The sequence below is a fragment of the Podarcis raffonei genome, chromosome 4 (genome assembly GCF_027172205.1).
Source record: "Podarcis raffonei isolate rPodRaf1 chromosome 4, rPodRaf1.pri, whole genome shotgun sequence".
NCBI classification, from domain to species: domain Eukaryota; kingdom Metazoa; phylum Chordata; class Lepidosauria; order Squamata; family Lacertidae; genus Podarcis; species Podarcis raffonei.
In genome coordinates, this window is record NC_070605.1 from 76,867,812 (window position 1) to 76,889,039 (window position 21,228).

At 43.1% G+C, this 21,228-nt stretch overlaps 1 protein-coding gene across 1 annotated transcript; it reads left to right on the forward strand.

The window, feature by feature from the left end:
• Positions 1–7,662: 7,662 nt before the first annotated feature.
• Positions 7,663–21,021, forward strand: IL1RL1 (interleukin 1 receptor like 1). Its single transcript, XM_053384229.1, has 9 exons — positions 7,663–7,856; positions 9,649–9,814; positions 10,877–11,039; positions 13,839–13,907; positions 14,033–14,153; positions 14,481–14,638; positions 17,314–17,454; positions 19,042–19,200; positions 20,432–21,021. Exons 1-9 carry the CDS (start codon positions 7,663–7,665, stop codon positions 20,794–20,796), a joined length of 1,536 nt encoding a protein of 511 aa, XP_053240204.1. The 3' UTR covers positions 20,797–21,021.
• Positions 21,022–21,228: the final 207 nt, after the last annotated feature.

Genomic DNA, 21,228 nt, shown 5'->3' on the forward strand with positions numbered 1-21,228 from the left:
ATCCTGTAACTTACTGCTGAAATCCCACCTTTTTATCCCATAAATGTTCTAGTTTTATTGTATACCTGAAGGAGTGTATCGACCCCCATCGTTCTGCCTGGACACTGAGGTCCAGTGCCGAGGGCCTTCTGGCGGTTCCCTCACTGTGAGAAGCCAAGTTACAGGTAACCAGGGAGGGCCTTCTCAGTAGTGGCACCCACCCTTTGGAATGCCCTCCCACGAGATGTCAAAGAGAAAAATAACTACCAGACTTTTAGAAGACATCTGAAGGCAGCACTGTTTAGGGAAGCTTTTAATGTTTAATAGGTTATTGTATTTTAATATTCAGTTGGAAGCCACCCAGAGTGGCTGGGGAAACCCAGCCAGATGGGCGGGGTATAAATAATAAATTATTATTATTATTATTAGTTTTATTGTGTGCTATAGACAGCAATAATGCAGTACCATTGCGGAAGCATTGCAAAGCAAATTGCAAGCAGAATAAATCTACAACTAATGCACTAATGTTAAGAAGATGTTTCAGAATACACACACAAAAAAACAGCAATCTGGAGGAGCCCTCTGTTTTCTTTTAGGAGCAGCAGTCTTTGATGCCACAGAAGATTGTCACAGCATCAAATTAACTAGGAAATCCAATCATCAGGCAAAGGAATGGGAGGGTCTTAACATCCAGCCTGGGACAGGAAGCTAGCTCACTGGTTTATGGCTTTTAGCTGATCCTAATAAAGGTGGTAGGGACGCGGGTGGCGCTGTGGGTTAAACCACAGAGCCCAGGACTTGCTGATCGGAAGGTCGGTGGTTCGAATCCCCGCGACAGGGTGAGCTCCCATTGCTCGGTCCCAGATCCCGCCAACCTAGCAGTTTGAAAGCACGTCAAAGTGCAAGTAGATAAATAGGTACCGCTCCAGTGGGAAGGTAAACAGCGTTTCCGTGCGCTGCTCTGGTTTGCCAGAAGCGGCTTAGTCATGCTGGCCACATGACCCGGAAGCTGTACGCCAGCTCCCTTGGCCAATAAAGCGAGATGAGCGCCGCAACCCCAGAGTTGGTCACGACTGGACCTAATGGTCAGGGGTCCCTTTACCTTTACCTTTAATAAAAGTGGTATTCTGTTTCTACTGCTGCTGCTGTATTTTCCTCAAATGAATCTACATGGCACAGCATTGAAAACCACGATGTGTTGCAGGCATGTCCAAAGTCCGTTTCGGGGGCTTAATCCAGCCCACTGGTCGGTTTAATGCGGCCCCTGTGGCAGTTTATTTCCTGGGGCAAAATCCCAATAAACCCTCAACAACTTAAATCCTAAAAAAAGGTTAACAACTTTGGTCGGCCCTCACGGTCCTTCACTTCATCAAATCTGGCCCTCTTTGAAAAAAGTTTGGACGTCGCTGGATTCCTTCTGTTTGATAACCATCTGGCAATGTGACTCCCAGACCAAAGAGTTATGCCATTTTGCTTTAAAATAGCACACTTTGATATTTATATGATACGGGGTTCCACTTACGCTCTGTGAAGAGCCCACATGTTCTGGGAGGCCGTGGAAGAAGGAAAGTAGCAAATGTCAAAGTAGCTGCACAATTTGTACTTGAGGTTTCCATTTGCAGTTTGAAATGGCATTTAAACATCCTTGTTAATGTATTTAATAAATTACTTTGTATTATATCAGCTGTAGGGATCTCTTACCAGGAGTACCTAACACATTGTGCCAGTCTTGTTTTAACCAAAATAGACCTCTTTCTTTGATGCTTAGGGACCTAGAAGTACCCAGAAGAGTTATTTGAGGTACCAACAGCAGAGCTTTTATTAGTACCCAAGAAGAATTCCTTGCGCTCTTCACTTGCTGCAATGCACAAAACCACGATCAGGTTCCATTTTAGATATTTCTTTTCCTTCCTTTCTTTTCTGCAGTTTCAGTATTTCTAGAAACAAGTCATTCATGAAATTGAGAATATAAGCAATCAACTTTAGAGCTGGATTGTTATTTAGATTTATTAGACATGTTCTTGAATAGCAATTTGAATTTGAAAAGTGTTGGGAAGTTGTGTTTTAGTGTCAGTGCAACTAATGATTGCCCATTTCATGAAGGATTTGGAATGAGCTGTGAAATAATATTGGTGTTAAAAAGATTTGGGATACAGATTTGGTTGAAATTACTCCTATCATTCAGTTCTCTGCTGGTGTTCTGCAGAAGCTTTCCATCGTGCACACACTCACAGAATACTCTATGACCAAATGCAGTTCTTTTTTGGGGGAGGACGCAGGGGTATGCAGACCCCTAAACATTTTGTCAATCTTTGTACTTTTGTCCATTTACTGCAGGGGCCAACTCTCAAGAGACTGCAATCTGCTTTCAGAATTAAAAACTGGTAGTAATCTACTCCCGTTTTTGGGGGGTCCAGCTCAAAGTTGTTGAGCTTTTATGGGGAAGGGAAACCCCATTTTTTTTTTTGGGGGGGGGTTCAGCACAGAGAAACCTCCATCTTCCCTTCCAGAGATCAAACAACAATGGAGGCCGGGGCAGGAGTCAGTTTTAGCAACGCTAAGGAAAGGGAGCCAGAGATCTACCAAAACCTCAGGGGGATCTACCAGTAGATCGCAATTGACCTGTTGGACATCCCTGATTTACTGTATTTCTTTTTCCTGATTTGAACCATAAAATAGTGATTTTCTTGACTCAAAATAAGAATACCTCCAAACGTGTGTGTGTGTGTATATATATATATATATATATATATATATATATATATATATATATGGCACTGACCAAATGTTTGGCTACCAAATGCTGCTTAACAACTGAAATTGCCAATAACAGAAGAAAGAACAGTTGATAGTTCTAAGAAGTTCAGCAGCTTCCTGAGAAGGCTCTGCTTACAATGATATTTCCTTTGAAGCTGCTTATCTTGCATAATGTCTTGTTTTGTAGCAGATGTCATGGCTATTAATAGGTGTTCTTTCCCCATTCTTTGAAAGCACACAGTGAATTATTACATTCATACACATTTCAAAAATATCCTGATTCAAGTCCTAAATTATAACTACAAAGCAGTATTTAACTTTGCACGTTTCCCTCTTATTCTAAAAACAGGATTTCTCCATGACATATTGTTATTACTTTGGTGGGGAATAGGCCGTATACCAAGACCCTGATAATTCCTGGATCCAGCAAGCGTTAAAACCTTTTTTTAAAAAAAATAATTAGATTTTTTAATTAAGATTTTTCCATATAAAATTGAAGCTACAAAAGATACAAGGCAAAGGAGAAAAGCAGAGGAAGAAAAGAAAGGGACAATAGAAATAAAGAGGAGAGAGAGAGAGAGAGAGAAGGAGAGAAAGAAAGAAAGAAAGAAAGAAAGAAAGAAAGAAAGAAAGAAAGAAAGAAAGAAAGCTTGCTGGTGAGGTAGCAGGCCATCAAGGAAGCGGATCTGTGCCAGACAACTAATGGGTGGCCCCCTCCCCTTAGAAAATACAGTAAAGGCTGAGTTGTATGTGTGTAAATTAGAAGCTGAAGTAAGAAACAGGCTGAAGCCTCTGAAGGAGAGACATACCTGATTTCTGCTGACATCCAAGGCTGTGGCTATGGGGGAAGCAAAACCCTCTTGAGATGTTAATGCTTTGATGTGGCCCCCTCCCCCACCATTGTAGGCTCAGGTTGCATATATGTGTAAATAAACCATGTCTCATAAAGACACCACAGCCTCCACTGTCCCTCATTCTGAAGGAAACACAAACCCTGGGGAAGCACCTGGGACGCCTGGTAGCAAGGGATTCATAGAATCATAGAATCAAAGAGTTGGAAGAGACCACAAGGGCCATCGAGTCCAACCCCCTGCCAAGCAGGAAACACCATCAGAGCACTCCTGACATATGGTTGTCAAGCCTCTGCTTAAAGACCTCCAAAGAAGGAGACTCCACCACACTCCTAGGCAGCAAATTCCACTGTCGAACAGCTCTTACTGTCAGGAAGTTCTTCCTAATGTTTAGGTGGAATCTTCTTTCTTGTAGTTTGGATCCATTGCTCCGTGTCTGCTTCTCTGGAGCAGCAGAAAACAACCTTTCTCCCTCCACTATGTGACATCCTTTTATATATTTGAACATGGCTATCGTATCACCCCTTAACCTCCTCTTCTCCAGGCTAAACATGCCCAGCTCCCTTAGCCGTTCCTCATAAGGCATCGTTTCCAGGCCTTTGACCATTTTGGTTGCCCTCCTCTGGACACGTTCCAGTTTGTCAGTGTCCTTCTTGAACTGTGGTGCCCAGAACTCGACACAGTACTCCAGGTGAGGTCTGACCAGAGCAGAATACAGTGGCACTATTACTTCCCTTGATCTAGATGCTATACTCCTATTGATGCAGCCCAGAATTGCATTGGCTTTTTTAGCTGCCGCGTCACACTGTTGGCTCATGTCAAGTTTGTGGTCAACCAAGACTCCTAGATCCTTTTCACATGTAGTGCTCTCAAGCCAGGTGTCACCCATCTTGTATTTGTGCCTCTCATTTTTTTTGCCCAAGTGCAATACTTTACATTTCTCCCTGTTAAAATTCATCTTGTTTGTTTTGGCCCAGTTCTCTAATCTGTCAAGGTCGTTTTGAAGTGTGATCCTGTCCTCTGGGGTGTTAGCCACCCCTCCTAGTTTGGTGTCATCTGCAAATTTGATCAGGATGCCCTTGAGTCCATCATCCAAGTCGTTGATAAAGATGTTGAATAAGACCGGGCCCAAGACAGAACCCTGTGGCACCCCACTAGTCACTCTTCTCCAGGATGAAGAGGAACCATTGATGAGCACCCTTTGGGTTCGGTCAGTCAGCCAGTTACAAATCCACTGAGTGGTAGCATAGTCAAGACCGCATTCTGGGAAGGAGAAGGAGAAACATAGTCTGGGGTCCATCTTGGGAAGGCTGGCTGAGAGAGATGCCTTGGACTCCATGGCTACACTGCTGTGGGGGACAATCCTCTCTTGAAATGACCATGCTGTAAGATCTGGATTCCCTCCTTGCAGACTGAAGGTGTAAATAGGTGATTAAACCGTATTTCTTAAATCTATGACTGTCTCTGCCATGTCTCAATTCTCCAAAGAAGCACAGACCCTGGGTGAGTGCCTGGAACCCCCCTAGGCTCTTGCCACTGCTTGGCAGAGAGATGGGAAAGCACAGAACTTTTGTAAACAATATCAGTTCAGGAAATAATTTTGCAATTTGAGGAGGTGGCTGCTTTGCTTACTCAACAAAATCCTTATCTGCACAGCGTTTCATATGACACTGATAGCTGGTAAGTTCACAAACCACACAGGAGGAGGAGCCTCAGCTATAGATATAATGAAACCCTTGAGTGCTTTGGATCAGCTAAGCATCTCAGTGAAAGGAAGAGGAACAGGGAACCTGCCAAGTTTCTCCATTGCACACTCTTCAGTTGGTGGGTCACTTGCAATAATAATAATATTATAATAATTAATTAGGATATGTTGTATTCTGCCTTGTTATACTTTGTCATAAAGAGTGACTGATAAATTCATAAATAAATACGTTGAGATAATCCTTGTGCTCGGAAATGCTCGGATAAGATCATTACATAATCTTGTTATTTTGCTTTGCTTTGTTATGAAATTGTTTTGTAATGTTTCTTGGTTTGTAAGCTGCTTGGAGCATGTGTGTGTGTAAAAGCAGCATAAAAATAAAATGAATGAATTAATGAAGGTGATTTGCTTCAACACAACTTCCATTTCTGTTGTGGCACCATGGACAGTAGCATTGCAATAGTAAGTGGTTGTATACGCATACTATACATTTAAAGTGCATCCCCCACTTAAAGAGTCCTGGGGTAGGCAACTGAAGGGTAGGCAACTGTTCCCAGCTTTCTTGAGGGAGGGGGGGAATGTGCCTTAAATGTGGGGTGTGTATGCAGCCAGTGTACTGAGTTCTAGATATTCCAGCAGGACAGTCTCAGCTCTGGATATTATTTTCTTATAGCCAGATCCTATATTAATATTTGAATCACGATTCTGAATATTGGAACATTTGGTCTATCAGCTACTAAGCAGTTCACAATCAGATATTTTAACTTATTTCATAAAACGGAAGGTGGGAGGGGATTTCCACAAAGAAGATAAAAGTGCTACTGTGAAAGAAATGTGGAGGATGATTATTTTTCATTAGTTATGGAGCTGGCATTTTTACTTGCGGTGTTGAATATTAGTCTCTGAGCTGAAACTGAAATGCTGTGCAAGTATTCAATACAACAAGGCACAAGTTGTTCAGGTGGAATTTTGCAAAACAATGTCTTTCCAATTGAAAAAATGTAGATCTTTCTCTTTCAGCATGCTGATAATTTTGAAGAGTCAAATAACAGGGCTTTCTTTTTTTTTTTCTAATGTGTTTCCCTCCCCCCCCCCAATTTAGCAACACAATGACTCTCTTGTATTTCATCTTGCTCATGGCTTTCTCTGCCATTGCTGGGAAACCGCAATACTGTAAGTCTTACACTGCGCTGATTTTACTCACAGAAATACCTTGAATATGACTGGTTCATTCACAGTTGTGCATCTAAACTAGAAGGATCTTAGACACCCATTTGTCAGTTTTCATTTCTTAGTGCATAAAGTATTAATCTGATGTGTAGAGATCTTTCCTATTCTGGTTAGTTGAAGAGTGTTCTGGAAAGGTTTATTTCTATGTGAGAGAAACAGGAATAAGGTGGTTGGGTTATTTCTCTGGGAAGCTGTGTACAGCTGGCTTAAACTGGTTCTGTTATGTTTCTGTCAAGGTCATGCTGACTATTATAGTAAGGCAATGGGGAGCCTGGGCTCTCATTCTTGCTTCATCTTTCTTTGTTCTGATGTCCTGTTCTGTAAGCTTAGTGCTAAGGTTTAGTCTTATTCTAAATTTCTAAGTTTTATTTTAAGTGCTGCAACTGGATTTTTTAATGGACTGTGCCAATCCAGATTGTATTGGATTTGTGACCATTATGTATCCAGGCATGGCCAAACTTGGCCCTCCAGCTGTTTTGGGGCTACAACTCCCACCATCCCTAGCTAACAGGACCAGTGTCAGGGATGATGGGAATTGTAGTCCCAAAACAGCTGGAGGGCCAAGTTTCGCCATGCCTGATTTCAGTATCAGTAAAGTGCAATTGCCTCTGGTCTATTTTTTGGGAACTCTGCTGAACTCTGCTACATGTTTAAGTTTTTCCCTCTTCCAGCGCTGACGTGACACCATTACCATTGAAAAATTTCCTTAAAATATACATAAACACCCCAATCCAGTTTCCATGAGCACTGCAATTTGATCAATGAAAACCAGGTTATATGACCACTCAGCCAGTGCAGACGGACTATTACCCGTGTCACTGTGTTTATTTGGGCTCCATTAAACTGCTTTGATATATCTTTTAATAGGGATGCATTTTGTACTGGGATGGTGGGAAGATTCATGAGCTGGATCATGTCCATGTCAAAAGTGCAATTCCTAATCCAGAACAGGGCACATGTAGATGAATGTTGTTGTTGTTGTTGTTGTTGTTGTTTTGCATTTGTTTCCAAGACACAGTTACTGGTTTTAGTATGACATTACCAACAGCATTAAACAAGCTAGGAAATCTCTCCTGCAGATTGTTTTTGTCCAAGCCCCCATCACTTCATATTTTGCAAAGGAATTTTGAATCTATATGTATGTTTGCAGGGCTTACAATAGAAGGTGAGGCTTTTGTTGTAAAGTGCCCTGTGCATGGCACTGTGGTCTGGCGGCGTGGGGATACAACCATCTCTACAGACAAAAGGGCCCGAATACATGCTTCTGGGAATGAGCTTTGGTTTCTGCCAGCATCCGTTGAGGACAATGGAATTTACACATGCTTCCATCCTGAGTAAGTAAAAAACGAGCAAAAGCTTTGCATGAGTGTGTGTCATAGAATCATAAAATTGAAAGGACCCCAAGGGTCGTCTAGGCCAACCCCCTGCAATGCAGGAAACTCAGCTAAAGCATCCATGACAGATGGCCACCCAACCTCTGCTGAAAAACCTCCAAGGACTCCCACCAGTTCTCATGGGAGTCTGTTCCACTGCTGAACAGAAAGTTTTTCAGAATATTTAGTCAGAATCTCCTTTTTTGTACAGTGGTACCTCTGGTTAAGAACTTAATTCATTCTGGAGGTTTGTTCTTAACCTGAAACTGTTCTTAACCAGCCAATGGGGCCTCCCGCTGCCACTGTGCCACCACTGCGCGATTTTTGTTCTCATCCTGAAGCAAAGTTCTTAACCCGAGGTACTATTTCTGGGTTAGCAGAGTTTGTAACCTGAAGCATCTGTAACCTGAAGCGTCTGTAAACTGAGGTACCACTGTAACTTGAAGCCATTGCTTCGAGTCCTACCCTCCAGAGCAGGAGAAAACAATCATGCTCCCTCTTCCATGTAACAGCCCTTAAGATATAAGAAGATGGCTAGCATATCTCTCCCTTCAGTCTCCTCTTTTCTAGGCTAAACATACCCAGCTCCTTCAAGCGCTCCTCGTCACGTTTAGTTTCCAGACCCTTGATCATCTTGGTTGCCCTTCCTCTGCACATGTTCTAGCTTGTCAACATCCTTTTTAAATTATGGTGCTCAGAATTCGACACAGTATTCCAGGTGTGGTCTGACCAAGGCAGAACAGAGTAGTACTATTACTTCCCTTAATCTGGACACTGTACTTCTGTTGATGCAGTCTAGAATAGTGTTAGCTTTTTTTTTTTGCTGCTGCATCACACTGTTGACTCATGTTAAGCTTGTGGTCTACCAAGACCTCTAGATCCTTTTAACATATACCGCTAGTAAGCCAGGTGTCCCCCATCCTATGTTTGTGCATCTGGTTCTTCCTGCCTAAGTGCAGAACCTCACACTTGTCCCTAATGAAATTCATTTGGTAGCTTGCACCCAGTTGTCCAACCTCTTAAGGTCATTTTGAATTCTGATTCTGTCTTCTGTGACATTAGCTACCCCTCCCAGTTTGGTGTCATCTGCAAATTTGACAAGCATCCCCTCAATTCCTTCATCCAAGTCATTTATAAAGACGTTGAACAACAGGCCCAGAATGGGCCCACCCCACTGCTCACTTTTTTCCAGGATGACAAGAACCATTAATGAGTCCTCTTTGGGCTCGGTCAGTCAACCAGCTACAAATCCACCTAACAGTTACCCACATTCAACCGACATTTTACCAGCTTCCTCATGAGAATATTATGGGGGACTTTGCCAAAAGCCTTACTGAAATCAAGATACGTTATGTCCACAGCATTTCCCTGATCCAACAAGTTTGTAATTCCATAAAAAAAGAAATCAGATTGGTCTGGCATGACTTATTTCTGAGTAAGCACAGCATCCTTTTCTAAATGCTCACAGACCGGCTATTGAATTATCTGTTCAAGGACCTTCCCTGGCATCTATGTCAAGCTCACCGGTTGGTAGTTACCTTTTGAAGATGGGGGCAACATCCCCCCACCTCCAGTCCTCACCTGTTCTCCAAGAATTCTCAAAGATAATAGACAAAGGCTCTGAAATTACACCTGCAATCTCCTTTAGTATCCTTGAATGCAGCTCATCAGGCCCTGGAGATCTGAATTCATTTAAAGTAGCCTAAGAAAATATATCTTAAGAAAATATATGGGAGTTGCTTTGTGTTCACAGGTATGCTCCTAAAATGATGAGTGTCATAATAAATCCAAATACAGAAGGCACTTGTTATTATGAAGATGCTCTTTATTTGGAAACAACTGGAAGACCTGGTTCCGTTAAAATATTCTGCCCTTGCTATAACGACTATGAAAACGCATCTGATACAAAGTGGTTGAAGGTATGTATCATCGATATCTGGCTGTATGGTTCTAGAGAGACAGTGTTGGACGTGAAGGTTCTCTGTGTAGCATCAGCCTCCTCTAGAGAATGAGAAGGGAAAGTCTCAATTACCTGCTGAGATGCCATCTCCTCTGCCAGGAAGTAAGTGTTGAACACAACCACTTTTGAATGTATTAATCTGACGTTAGGCTCGCACACTCCCTTTCTGACTGTGCAGGTGAAATTTAGGACTTGGCATTGAAATTGTGGAGGACTTCAGCATTCATGCCCAGCCAGGCTTGACAGGTATAATTCACGACCATGAGACTCTCCGGCATATTATTGAGTGAGCTGTGTGGTGGATTTAGGGAAGTGCGATGGGTTCAGAGTCTCAGGGGTGCCCGGGACAATGCAACTGTGATTTGCAGTGGAGCACAAGAGGTGTAGGGCTGCTAAATTTGAGACCCCAACATCCACCACTGAGGTCACACACTAGTTCTGTCATCCTTCACTGCCCTGGAAATGGCAGTAGTCTTGTTCATGGGTAGATCATTATTTATTTCCTCATACATATCCCGACTTTCTTCCCAATAAGGAACTACACAGCTGTTGACAATATGATATCACATACATAGCAGCACACAATGTTAAAATATCGTTTTATTGTTTGCTGTTACTTATTTGTGCACTATTTGGTTGGGTTCCTCTGCTATAGCAGTCAAGGTCTAAGATGTCCTTAAGATTATAATTTCCCACAGCCCCAAGTATGCAGATAGTTTACTTGCAGAGGCATTATGAACTTCTGGAAACTTTGGCTCCTCTGAACTCACCATGAACACTCCCCACATTCTCTTAGAATGGCAATGGTGCCATTGAGAAGTGTTGGCCACATGACCTGGAAGCTGTCTGCAGACAAATGTCAGCTCCCTTGGCCAGTAAAGCGAAATGAGCACCGCAACCCCAGAGTCGTCTGTGACTGGACCTAATGGTCAGGGGTCCCTTTACCTTTACCTTTAGTAATAATAATAGTTATTAAGTCATTAAACAGTGGTGAAAAATGAATATGTGTTCTGTTTTTTAGGACTGTAAACGTCTTTGTGGAGCAAGGTACAAAGTGGTTAAAAATGTCCTTTACATTTCCGATGCAATTAAAAGTGACAGTGGATACTATACTTGCCAGTTTACATACCACCATGGTGGAAGAGCATTTCCAGTAACTGCAACAACGCCTTTAATTATTACAGGTAAGATGATAGTGGACATTAACCAGTTTGAGCCAGCAGTGGTGTAGTGGTTAAGAGCAGTGGACTTGTAATCTGGTGAACCAGGTTCGCTTCCCCGCTCCTCCACATGCAGCTGCTGGGTGACCTTGGGCTAGTCACACTTCTCTGAAGTCTCTCAGCCTCATTCACCTCACAGAGTGTTTGTTGTGGGGGAGGAAGGAAAAGGAGATTGTTAGCCGCTTTGAGACTCCTTAAGGGGAGTGAAAGGTGGGGTATCAAGTCCAAACTCCTCCCCCTCCTCCCCCTCCTCCTCCTCCTCTTCTTCTTCTTCTTCTTCGATAAACAAACAAACAAACAAACAAACATTTCGTAGTGTGTTTGTGCATACCAAGGGTGCTTTTGTTCCTAAAAAGGTAGTGTGGTCCTATAAGCACAAACTGGTGTTGAAGTGGTATTAAATGATGAGCCAGTCTTTACAGTATTATGCTGTTCTATTCAATTCAATTAAACTATTTATTGCACTAGCCATAGGCCAAGGCATCATTCAGAAGGAAAACAAAAAAACACACACAACAACAATAACCATAAAAATCATCGGGCACCACACATACAATAAAACCATCAAATTATTTGTTGCATTAAATAGAATAGAATAGCAGAAGATTCTCAGGTAAGATGTGCCAAATTAAATATCTGAATCCCCTTTGCAGTTGACTGCTATTTTATCTAGTTCCTTCCTCCTGATCTTCTTAGCTGCCAGTGCACAGAGTGCTACTTTATAAGTAACAAATGTGGGAATGTTCAGGGATGCAGGAGAGGATATATTGTCTGATTATATCCTTATCCAACTTGTGTTAACAAGTTCCACAATTCAGCAGAGTAACATTCCCCTTATTTTTAAACTTTGCAGCGGATGCGTTTGCTCAGGCTCGCTAAAGCCTCTATAATAACTGTTCTGGTAAGGTAAAGTAAAGGTACCCCGTACGGGCCAGTCGTGTCCGACTCTAGGGTTGCGTGCTCATCTCACTTAAGAGGCCAGGGGCCAGCGCTGTCCGGAGACACTTCCGGGTCACGTGGCCAGCATGACGAAGCTGCTCTGGTGAGCCAGCACCAGCGCAGCACACAGAAACGCCGTTTACCTTCCCGCTATAAAGCGGTACCTATTTATCTATAAATAACGGCACAGGTCCTCAGTGCTGGGTTGTCCACACAGACAGAGTCTCTCTTCGTAATGCACTTTGCCGTACCATCCATCCAACACCGCCGAGGGCATCGATTGGAATTGTAGTTCTGTAAAACCAATTTTTAGTATGGCAAGTGGGAGCTTTGTCAGGTATCTTGCTCGGGCATGCTCCATTTTGATAAGTGGGAACCATGGTGAGCTCTTGGTAGAAGCAATCATGGTTAGATCTCTTTCTGCATCGGACCTAAAGAGACAGTCTCTTAAGTGCCTCTTCTCCATCTTCATGGTTACCTGAAGATCTTGTAATTGGTATTGGGACAAGAGATGTTGGATGCCAGCCTTCCAGCATTTGGTCTGTTCTCGTTCTGTGTGAGACATAGCGGGGAATCTCTATGCTGTTCTATATTTCTGTCTGACGTGATTATTCTAAAAGTTGTAACCAGTGCTATTTTTCTAGGGGTGGGGGGAAGGTGCCAGAACTCACCATGAATGCCTCCCTTGTTCTCTTATAATAGCAATGGTGCCCACCTGACAGGTGCCAGAACTGAGTTCTGGCAAGTTCCCACTGAATAACAACAACCCCAGGTTGTAACTGTGTTTACCGTGTAAATTGATTAATTTGTGTGGTCAGCGCTCTCATAAATGGGAGTGCCATAGAAGCAGCCAGAAGCAGAGGGGTTTTCTGACTGGGACTGAAATGCTTGAGAAGGAAGGTTTAACTCTTCCTTCCAGCCAGTGGCGTAGCGTGGGTTGTCAGCACCTGGGGCAAGGCATGTAATTTGCGCCCCCTAACCCGTGGATTTGCGCCCCCTAACCCGTGGATTTGCGCACCCTAACCCTAACCCCCAGGTGTTGTGCCCGGTGCGGCCGCCCCCCCCTGCACCCCCCATGCTACGCCACTGCTTCCAGCTGCTACAATTTTGTTTAGACCACAGTGCCACCTGAGCCCACTGAGCCTCTTGGGCTTGCCAGTCGTAAGGTCGGCATTTTGAATCTGTGCGACGGGGTGAGCTCCCGTTGCTCTGTTCCAGTTCCTGCCAACCTACCAGTTTGAAAGCAAACCAGCAGGAGTAGATAAATAGTTACCGCTGCAGCAGGAAGGTAAACGACATTTCCATGCACTCTGGCTTCCGTCACTGTGTTCCATTGCTTCAGAAACAGTTCAGTCATGCTGGCCACATAACCCGGAAAGCTGTCTGTGGACAAATGCCGGCCCCTCGGCCTGAAAGCGGAGATGAGCACCGCACCCCATAGTTGAATTCAACGGGACTTAACCATCCAGGGGTCCTTTACTCTTTACCTTGCTACAATTTTGTCCCAAAATGGCTTTGGAAAGTCTTCCTTGTAATCTCTGAATGTTCTGGTCCAAAGTTCAGCCTGAATTCTACTAGAGTTGAACTCAGCAATAATCCTAATTTATATTTGTGGGGTTGAGTTGTTTTTGGTTTGCTTTGCTTTTTTCAATAAGCAAAAGGGATTACTCTTCTGATATCACACTGAAGTAATCTAAGTGATGCCGTATTTAAAATAACTTGGAAAATATTATGGATATAAGCTATAATTCTAAATTGTGAAATCACAGCTTAAACATTAATCTAATGTTTTCTATCTCTGTCTCTTGCCCTCAAATTCCACAGATTCCTTTTTACTGACATCTCCTAAAGTTTTATATCCAAAGGATGGTGACGTTATAGAAGTAGAGATTGGTAATGATACTATTTCTTCAGCTGTTTATTTTTGTTTGTCTGTCCTAAATCTCCACCCATTCGGTTTCATCGGATGACCTGGGGGTCTAATTTTATGCTGATGATGTATGGATTCATCCTTCTAGGTTCTCCTGCGCGACTTTTATGTAAGGCATGGCTAGGCCATGGAAAGCAAGGCATAGCCATAAGCTTTTGGGAATTCGATGAAGCAAACGATTCCAAGCGCTTTGTTACATCCAATAAATCGTAAGTAAAAAGATGTCCATTGTTAGGAGGTGGGGGAGGGGAGAAATAATTTAATTAGCTAATTTTTATGATGCTGCCAGAATTTCTAGAGTAGTTTACAAAAATGCATTTTAAACGATAACAGCTTAATATCACAAAAAAATCAGTTGCAATCCAAAAAAAATATGTTGGAATCAGTTTTTAAAACCTGGAATGATGACAATGACAACAACAACAGTTCTTGTTTAGCTTTGAAAAGATACTGTCCCATTGTGAGCACCAAGTGAAGCAAATTCCACTTCTAGGTTGCCAAAGCTAATCTGGTTCTAATGACATTCTTTCTACTAGGTATATGGTACCTGGCGAAGGACAGTTTGCAGAGGCTGAATTAAGAATCACAGAAGTGAGGGAAGAAGACCTCAGCTTAACCTTTAGATGTGTCCTGGCCAATGATCTGGAGTACGAAACAACAGAAGTGACACTCGTGCCCAAAGGGGCAGGTGAAGGTGAGAAGAATTTTAATCCTCTTTGTTCAGCAACTGTCAAATCTCAAAGCGTAAGAAGGACATTGTTGCTATCTTTCCCTCGGAACTCTCCCACCATGCCTGCTCTTGGCCTTCCTCAAGTGCCTCTAAGTGGCTGGAACAAGGCCTACGTTACTTGTTTGCCAGGGTACAGGGGTATATGTGTGGCAAGTCACCAGGGCAACTCAGGAAATGTTGACACCTGAAGCGAATCAGAATATGCTGCCATCTCTGGCCTGGGAACTCTAGTTTGTGAAGGGTGTGTTTTAAATATATAAGGAAGAGTCGCTCCCCTCCTTTGCCTTCTGCCATCTCTGCAGCCCCACCAGCAATGAGCAGCATCAGTGGCGAGCAAGCCCCCTGGCCAGCTCTGGGTGGGGTGTGTGTGAGACACTGTGTAGACACTGTGCAGACGAGCTGGTGGTCAAAGGCAGCAGGAAGGGTGGCAGCTGTGGACCACACACCCTGCCTCCTCTTCCTTCTCATGGCGGCTTCCGTGGGGAAGCCAGAAAGAGTGCCAGGAGGCGGAGGCCATTGCCGCAGTTAAGCTCACCCAACTGGCGAGGACAGGCTAGGTCACAGGCTTCCGCAAATTTGGCCCTCCAGATGTTTTGAAACTACAATTCCCATCATCCCCTCCACATATGTTTATAGTGTTACCCCTATCACTACACCCCCTCCAACAAGTTGCTGAAACATTCCTATAAATGTATGATAAGTTTGCCAGGGTAAGCCACCACTTTTGCAATATCTTCAAATCCTTTAATGCTAATTGAGTGGGACGTCAGCATGGCCAGTAATCTGGAATGGTGGGAGTTGCAGTCTAAGGGGCACCCATTCCCTCCTTGCTGTTTGTCTGATCAAAATCATGCTCTCCAAGTTCTCCTTGCCACATGGTACTTTGGTTTCTGAATGCCTCTGTAGTCAAATGTTTCGGAACTCGAACGCCGAAAACCTGGAAGTTAAGTGCCTTGGTTTTCGAACGTGCCTCTGAAGTTGAACAGGAAACGCGGCTTCCATTTTGAGTTTTCTGTATTGAGGCTTGCGTTTTGAGGCTTCCGCTTTCCAAACATTTCGGTATTGGAACGGACTTCCGGAACGGATTATGTTCGAAAACCGAGATACCACTGTACAGCCAATTTAAGGGTGCCAATCTTTTCTCTCTACCCTTTAGGCTTCTTGCATAGGCTAGATTAGTAGGAGTTCCTTTATTGGCTGTAGAGATGGTAAGAATCCCAGTCACCACAAAAATTAAATGATTGTCCTTGTCCTGAAATGGCCTTTGAGACTTGAAGGGTTCGATCCATTCAGAGATTTATTATAAAATCCTTGAATTTCACTTCAGAGACAATAGAGAACCATCAGTCAGGACACAGAAGCACTAGCATGGTGTGTTTTCTGGAGCAATCACCGTATGAAACAACCATTCAACAATCCAGTATGACCCTACTCAGCCTGTACTTAGAAGATCTTTCTCAGAAGCTCTGTTTTGAGTTGTCCACCATCTTTTGGGCAGTGGGACTTCCTTCCTAAGGAGGTTGAACCTGCTCCTTCTCTGCCAGTGTCAGCTCTGAGGCACCAGGCAAAGATGTCTCCCTGCCACAATTGTGCTTTTGGATCCACTGATTATTTGTTGTTTTTATAAATATGATTTCCTACCTGCCTTTCAACATAAGGTCCCAGGGTTACAGCAATTTAAGAACACGTTTTGTAACAGTCTCACACAAATTATGGTCACAATAACAAAGTGACCTGAAAATATGTATCTCAAGTGTCACAATTCAGGGCAAAGAGGTAAATCTTCACCATAGGCTGGAGTTTTAAGTGAAGATGGTGATGAGTAAGGCCGCTGGTCCTGGATATGCATAGTCTGTTGTAGTTTTAATTTGTTTTTTTCCTGAACAGTTTTAAGATTTTAAAGTCAGTTGGCTCAACATTTAATGTTAATTGCTATGTACAGGCAAGGAGCATATCTGTTTTATCTGTTTTTCTTCTATGTGGGCTTAAAAGTCATATATTTTAATTGGAGAACAAGCACTGGAGGAGCAGCTGTTTTAACTGATAAGAAACACTTAGAACGCCATCTTGACCAGTGGATACTCTCCAGTTTTAATAGTTATGTATTACACAAGCCCAGACCTGCAGTGCTTCGGTTAAAGAGTCCAGAACTACATTGCCAAATGTCTTCCAGGAAGTTGCCACAGAACTCAGACCCCATTTGATAATGTCTAACAGTTACTCCGTACACAAATCAAGACACCTTGGCTGCTTTGAGGGTCAATACGCAGTGACAGGAACTGAGACTAGCAATAATGGAACAGAGGGAGGACTCATTCTGGGAAGTGGTGGCCTGGGGTTTAATTGAAGTGAGGTCATCACAGGAAGTTCCTTTACACAGGAAGTCAGCCCATTAGACCTTCTAGTATTGTCTGCACTGCAGAGCAACACCTCTCCAAGTTTTAGAGAAGGGCTTTCCCAGCAAAGCATGTGAGCTGGCTCTGAGCTCCAGCCCTTCTCATGACACAAGACATCCTGGTTAGTCTACTCCAGACTTATTATTCTAGCATCTCTACTTTCACTGCTGCTTTGTGTGATTGAAAATAGAGCCCAGGATAGATTTATATTTTTGGTAATCTTCTATATTTTCTTTTCATCAGGTCATAGCAACACCTACGTGATTGTGGTGTTTGCTATTTTAGCAGGTCTTACAATGATCTTGGTGATGGTTTACCATGTTTTTCATGTTGACATTGTCTTATGCGTCCGAAGGATATTTAACTGCAATAAATCTAGGGATGGTGAGTATGAATGCGCAGTTTGTGAAAGCAGTAATGAGCAGTTGCATGGCACTGTTATGTCCCAGTGCCAAGAATTTATCCATGATCTACAGATGACTGGCTCCTCATGTAGTTGGACGTTCACCATGGTGAATTACCACTTGATAAAAGGTTGTATGGATCTGAGTGGATGTCACACTACAAGGGCCTTCTCGGTAGTGGCACGCACCCTGTGGAACACCCTCCCTTCAGATGTCAAGGAAATAAACAACTATCTGACTTTTAGAAGACATTTGAAGGCAACTCTGTTTAGGGAAGCTTTTCAGGATTGACGTTTTAAATTTAAAAAAAACATTGTTATTATTATACAAGAGGAATGCAAATTTGCTTTCAGGGAGCAGAGCAATGAATAGCTATAATGGGTGGGAAAGGATGGACTAACTCTGTTTTGATGGCAGTACCAGGAGTGGCTTAAATTGGATCAAGTTGCTTCAGAAGGCACACGACATGTTGATTTTATCACTTGGCAGTTGCTTCCCTTGAATTTGGAAGTGTGTGGTGCAATGGACTATGACCTGGAAGACCAGAGTTCCAATTCCCACTCAGCCATGAAACTCACCTGGGGCCAGTCACTGTCTCTCAGCAGAACATGCCTCGTAGGTTTCTTGTGAGGATCAAAGGGGGGGGGGAGAATCATGTGCACCACCCAGAATTCCACATTTACAACATCTGTGCAACTCACTCTCAATCTCTGGGATTGTTGAAACATATACAACAAAAAATGAATCAATTCGAGTTGTGCAACTCAAATTGGGTCTACTAGACCTAACAATTTTAAGCAATGTGGACTGAATTTGCTTCTGGGGCCCCTCTGGGATTAGGGGCCCTGAGGCTTAAGCTTCATTAGTCTCCTAGTAGATCTGCCCCTACTAAGAACTGTGCTTTCAAGTTCTTGGAATTCGTTTCCCCTCTTTAGCTTTACTAATTTGATATAATAATCCTAAATACAGTGGTACCTCGGGTTAAGAACTTAATTCGTTCTGGAGGCATAGCTGTCAACGTTTCCCTTTTTTAAAGGGAAATTCCCTTATTCCGAATAGGACTCCTCGCAAGAAAAGGGAAAAGTTGATAGCTATGCCTGGAGGTCCGTTCTTAACCTGAAACTGTTCTTAACCTGAGGTACCACTTTAGCTAATGGGGCCTCCTGCTGCCGCCACTGCACGATTTCTGTTCTCATCCTGAAGTAATAACCCTAGGAACTATTTCTGGGTTAGTGGAGTATGTAACCTGAAGCATCTGTAACACGAGGTACCACTGTAGTATAACAAATATGCACAATTAATGCTATGGTGCATGCAACTTTATTCACATTCAATGGGCTGGTTAATTTCAAGTCTATCCGTGTTCTTTTCATGCTTGTAAATTCTAAAAATTGTGCTAAGCATGCTGCATATATGGTACATGATTTACAAACAGGCGTGCTAATAATCTGTAATCCGGCTGTTTAACCTGTACAACCAAATGAATTCTGCATTTCTAACTTGAAAAATAACAGCTTTCTAAAATTCATACTTCAGCTTTGCACCTATTTCTTGTTTTATTTCGCAGATGGGAAAGTACATGATGCATATGTTATCTATCCCACAAATGACACTTATGAAAATAATTTTATGGGCTCTTTTGTTCATCAGATTCTACCGGAGGTTTTAGAAAAACAATGCGGGTATAGATTGTGCATTTATGGGAGAGACGTGTTGCCTGGAGAAGGTAAGCTGTTGTGCAATGAAGAAGCTGTGAATTACAAATTGTACTGCCATGATCTCAGCTACATACCACTACTAGCCTGAGAATAAAGGCTAGTCAACACAGAGCTCCAGTATGGTAGATCATGGATATGGAACCTGTGGCCCTACACAGGTGTTGTTGATGCATGGTCAGATATGATGGGAGCTGAAATAAAATATAATCTAGAACCGGTCTGGGGAACCTCCAGCTCACAGGTCAAATAAGGCCTGTTTGTTTGGCATTCCTCCTTCCTCAGCCCCCAGCCACAGCCGTTGAACTCTTCTTTCTTCTTCTTTGGCGATCACTTGTAGCCAGGTAAGATTGTCTTCCATAAACACAGTTATAACAGTGAGTCTGTAAGTGACTGTGGAGGCCAATTCTGGATCCACACATCCTTCCGCAGTGGGAACATTAATTTCCGGGCAGGAGTTGATCATTAAGAGGCTTTGCCAAACGCAGTTCTCCTTTTCGTCCTGAGTTTGAGTGTCTTCAAAGCCCATGACACCTTTGGTAAAGGCTGTTCTCCAACTGGAGTGCTCGCAGGCCAGTTTTTCCCAGTTGTTGGTGTTTATACTACTTTTTTAAAGATTTGCCTTGAGAGAGTCTTTAAATCTCTTTCGTTGGCCACCAGCATTACGCTTTCGGATTTTAAGTTTGGAATAGAGTAGTTGCTTCAGAAGTCGATAATCAGGCACCCACACAACATGACCAGTCCAACGAAGTTGATGTTGAAGAATCATTGCTTCAACACTGGTGATCTTTGGCATCAAAGGAGCATTAGAATATGTTCCAATTGTTCCTCTGCAAGCAGGGCTTGCAATTGGCACTGAATTTATATTTAGCACTGAAAGCAAGCCCTGCTTGTGGGGGGGCTCTTCCTTAGTAGACAAGGCTCAATTCAAGCTGCGCCAGAAATAGTCCAATTCTGGCATGGTAGGCTCTGGAGGTCTTCAAGCAGAGGCCTAGCTAGCCATCTGATGAGGATGCTCTAGCTTTCTCTTCCAAACTCTCTGATTCTAAGAGTCACAAGAAACCACTTGAAAAACCACTGACAGACTGCACCGCTGCTGCTCTTTACTTTAGATGCAGTGGCCAGTGTTGGTATAGTGGGTATATTCTGAGCCTTAGATTTTTAATAGCCTTCTGAAACATGCACCATAGAGTTGGAAAGGTCTTGTGCTATTTCTTAACTACATACTTTATACATTGGCAGATGCTATTAGTGCAATTGAAAGTAGAATACAAAAGAGCAGAAGACTGATCATCCTTCTAACAGAATGGCTGGCCAAGAGTGAACATTTTGCATACGAGCATCAGATCGCATTCTACAACGTCCTCATCCAAAATAACGTGAAAGTGATTCTGCTGGAAATGGAGGAAATTGGGGACTACGAACGGCTGCAGGAGTCTCTCAGGCACCTCATTCACCAGCAAGGAACTATAAAATGGAGAGCAAAATACATGGCCTCTCCATCCTCACCCAACACTGCCTTTTGGAAGCAAGTGGAATACCAAATGCCATGGAGGCGTCATTTAAAGAAGACAACCACAGCAAATCCTGCATACGGTTTGCTGTAAATAAGCCCGCAAAAGCGACTAGCTTGCATGAATGTTTGCTAGCTCGCTGTGGGCCTCTTACAGCAGCCTGTTGCATTTCTTTGCTAGGTGTAAAGGGAAGGATGGAGCAGTCTGGCTTGCGGCCTGCAGTTCCCTGTTGCTTGTGGCTATCAGGCTAGCACTTAAATTTCGAGACAGCAAAATGATCTGCACGCTTTACTTCTTCTTTTCAAAATGTATTTTAAATGAAAGATCTCTTAATCGACAAAAACACGTGCATTGTCCCTTTTTTCAACTGGCGTTTTCTACAGATCCGTTTCATTTGTTGGGAGGCATTAGTGTTACATACCATGTCAGGTTAGGAAGAAAAGGGGGAAAGAGGTGGAGGGGGGGAGCAGTGAGAGGAGTGGCGTCGGGTGGCAATGCTTCTATTCTTCTACTGAGTGTATGTGT

Coding starts and splice junctions, on each gene's coding strand:
- IL1RL1 (XM_053384229.1), top strand. CDS start 7,663: ATGTTTGCAGGGCTTACAATAGAAGGTGAGGCTTTTGTTGTAAAGTGC. Junction 9,815..10,876: donor CTGATACAAAGTGGTTGAAG/GTATGTATCATC, acceptor TCTGTTTTTTAG/GACTGTAAACGTCTTTGTGG. Junction 13,908..14,032: donor CGTTATAGAAGTAGAGATTG/GTAATGATACTA, acceptor TCATCCTTCTAG/GTTCTCCTGCGCGACTTTTA.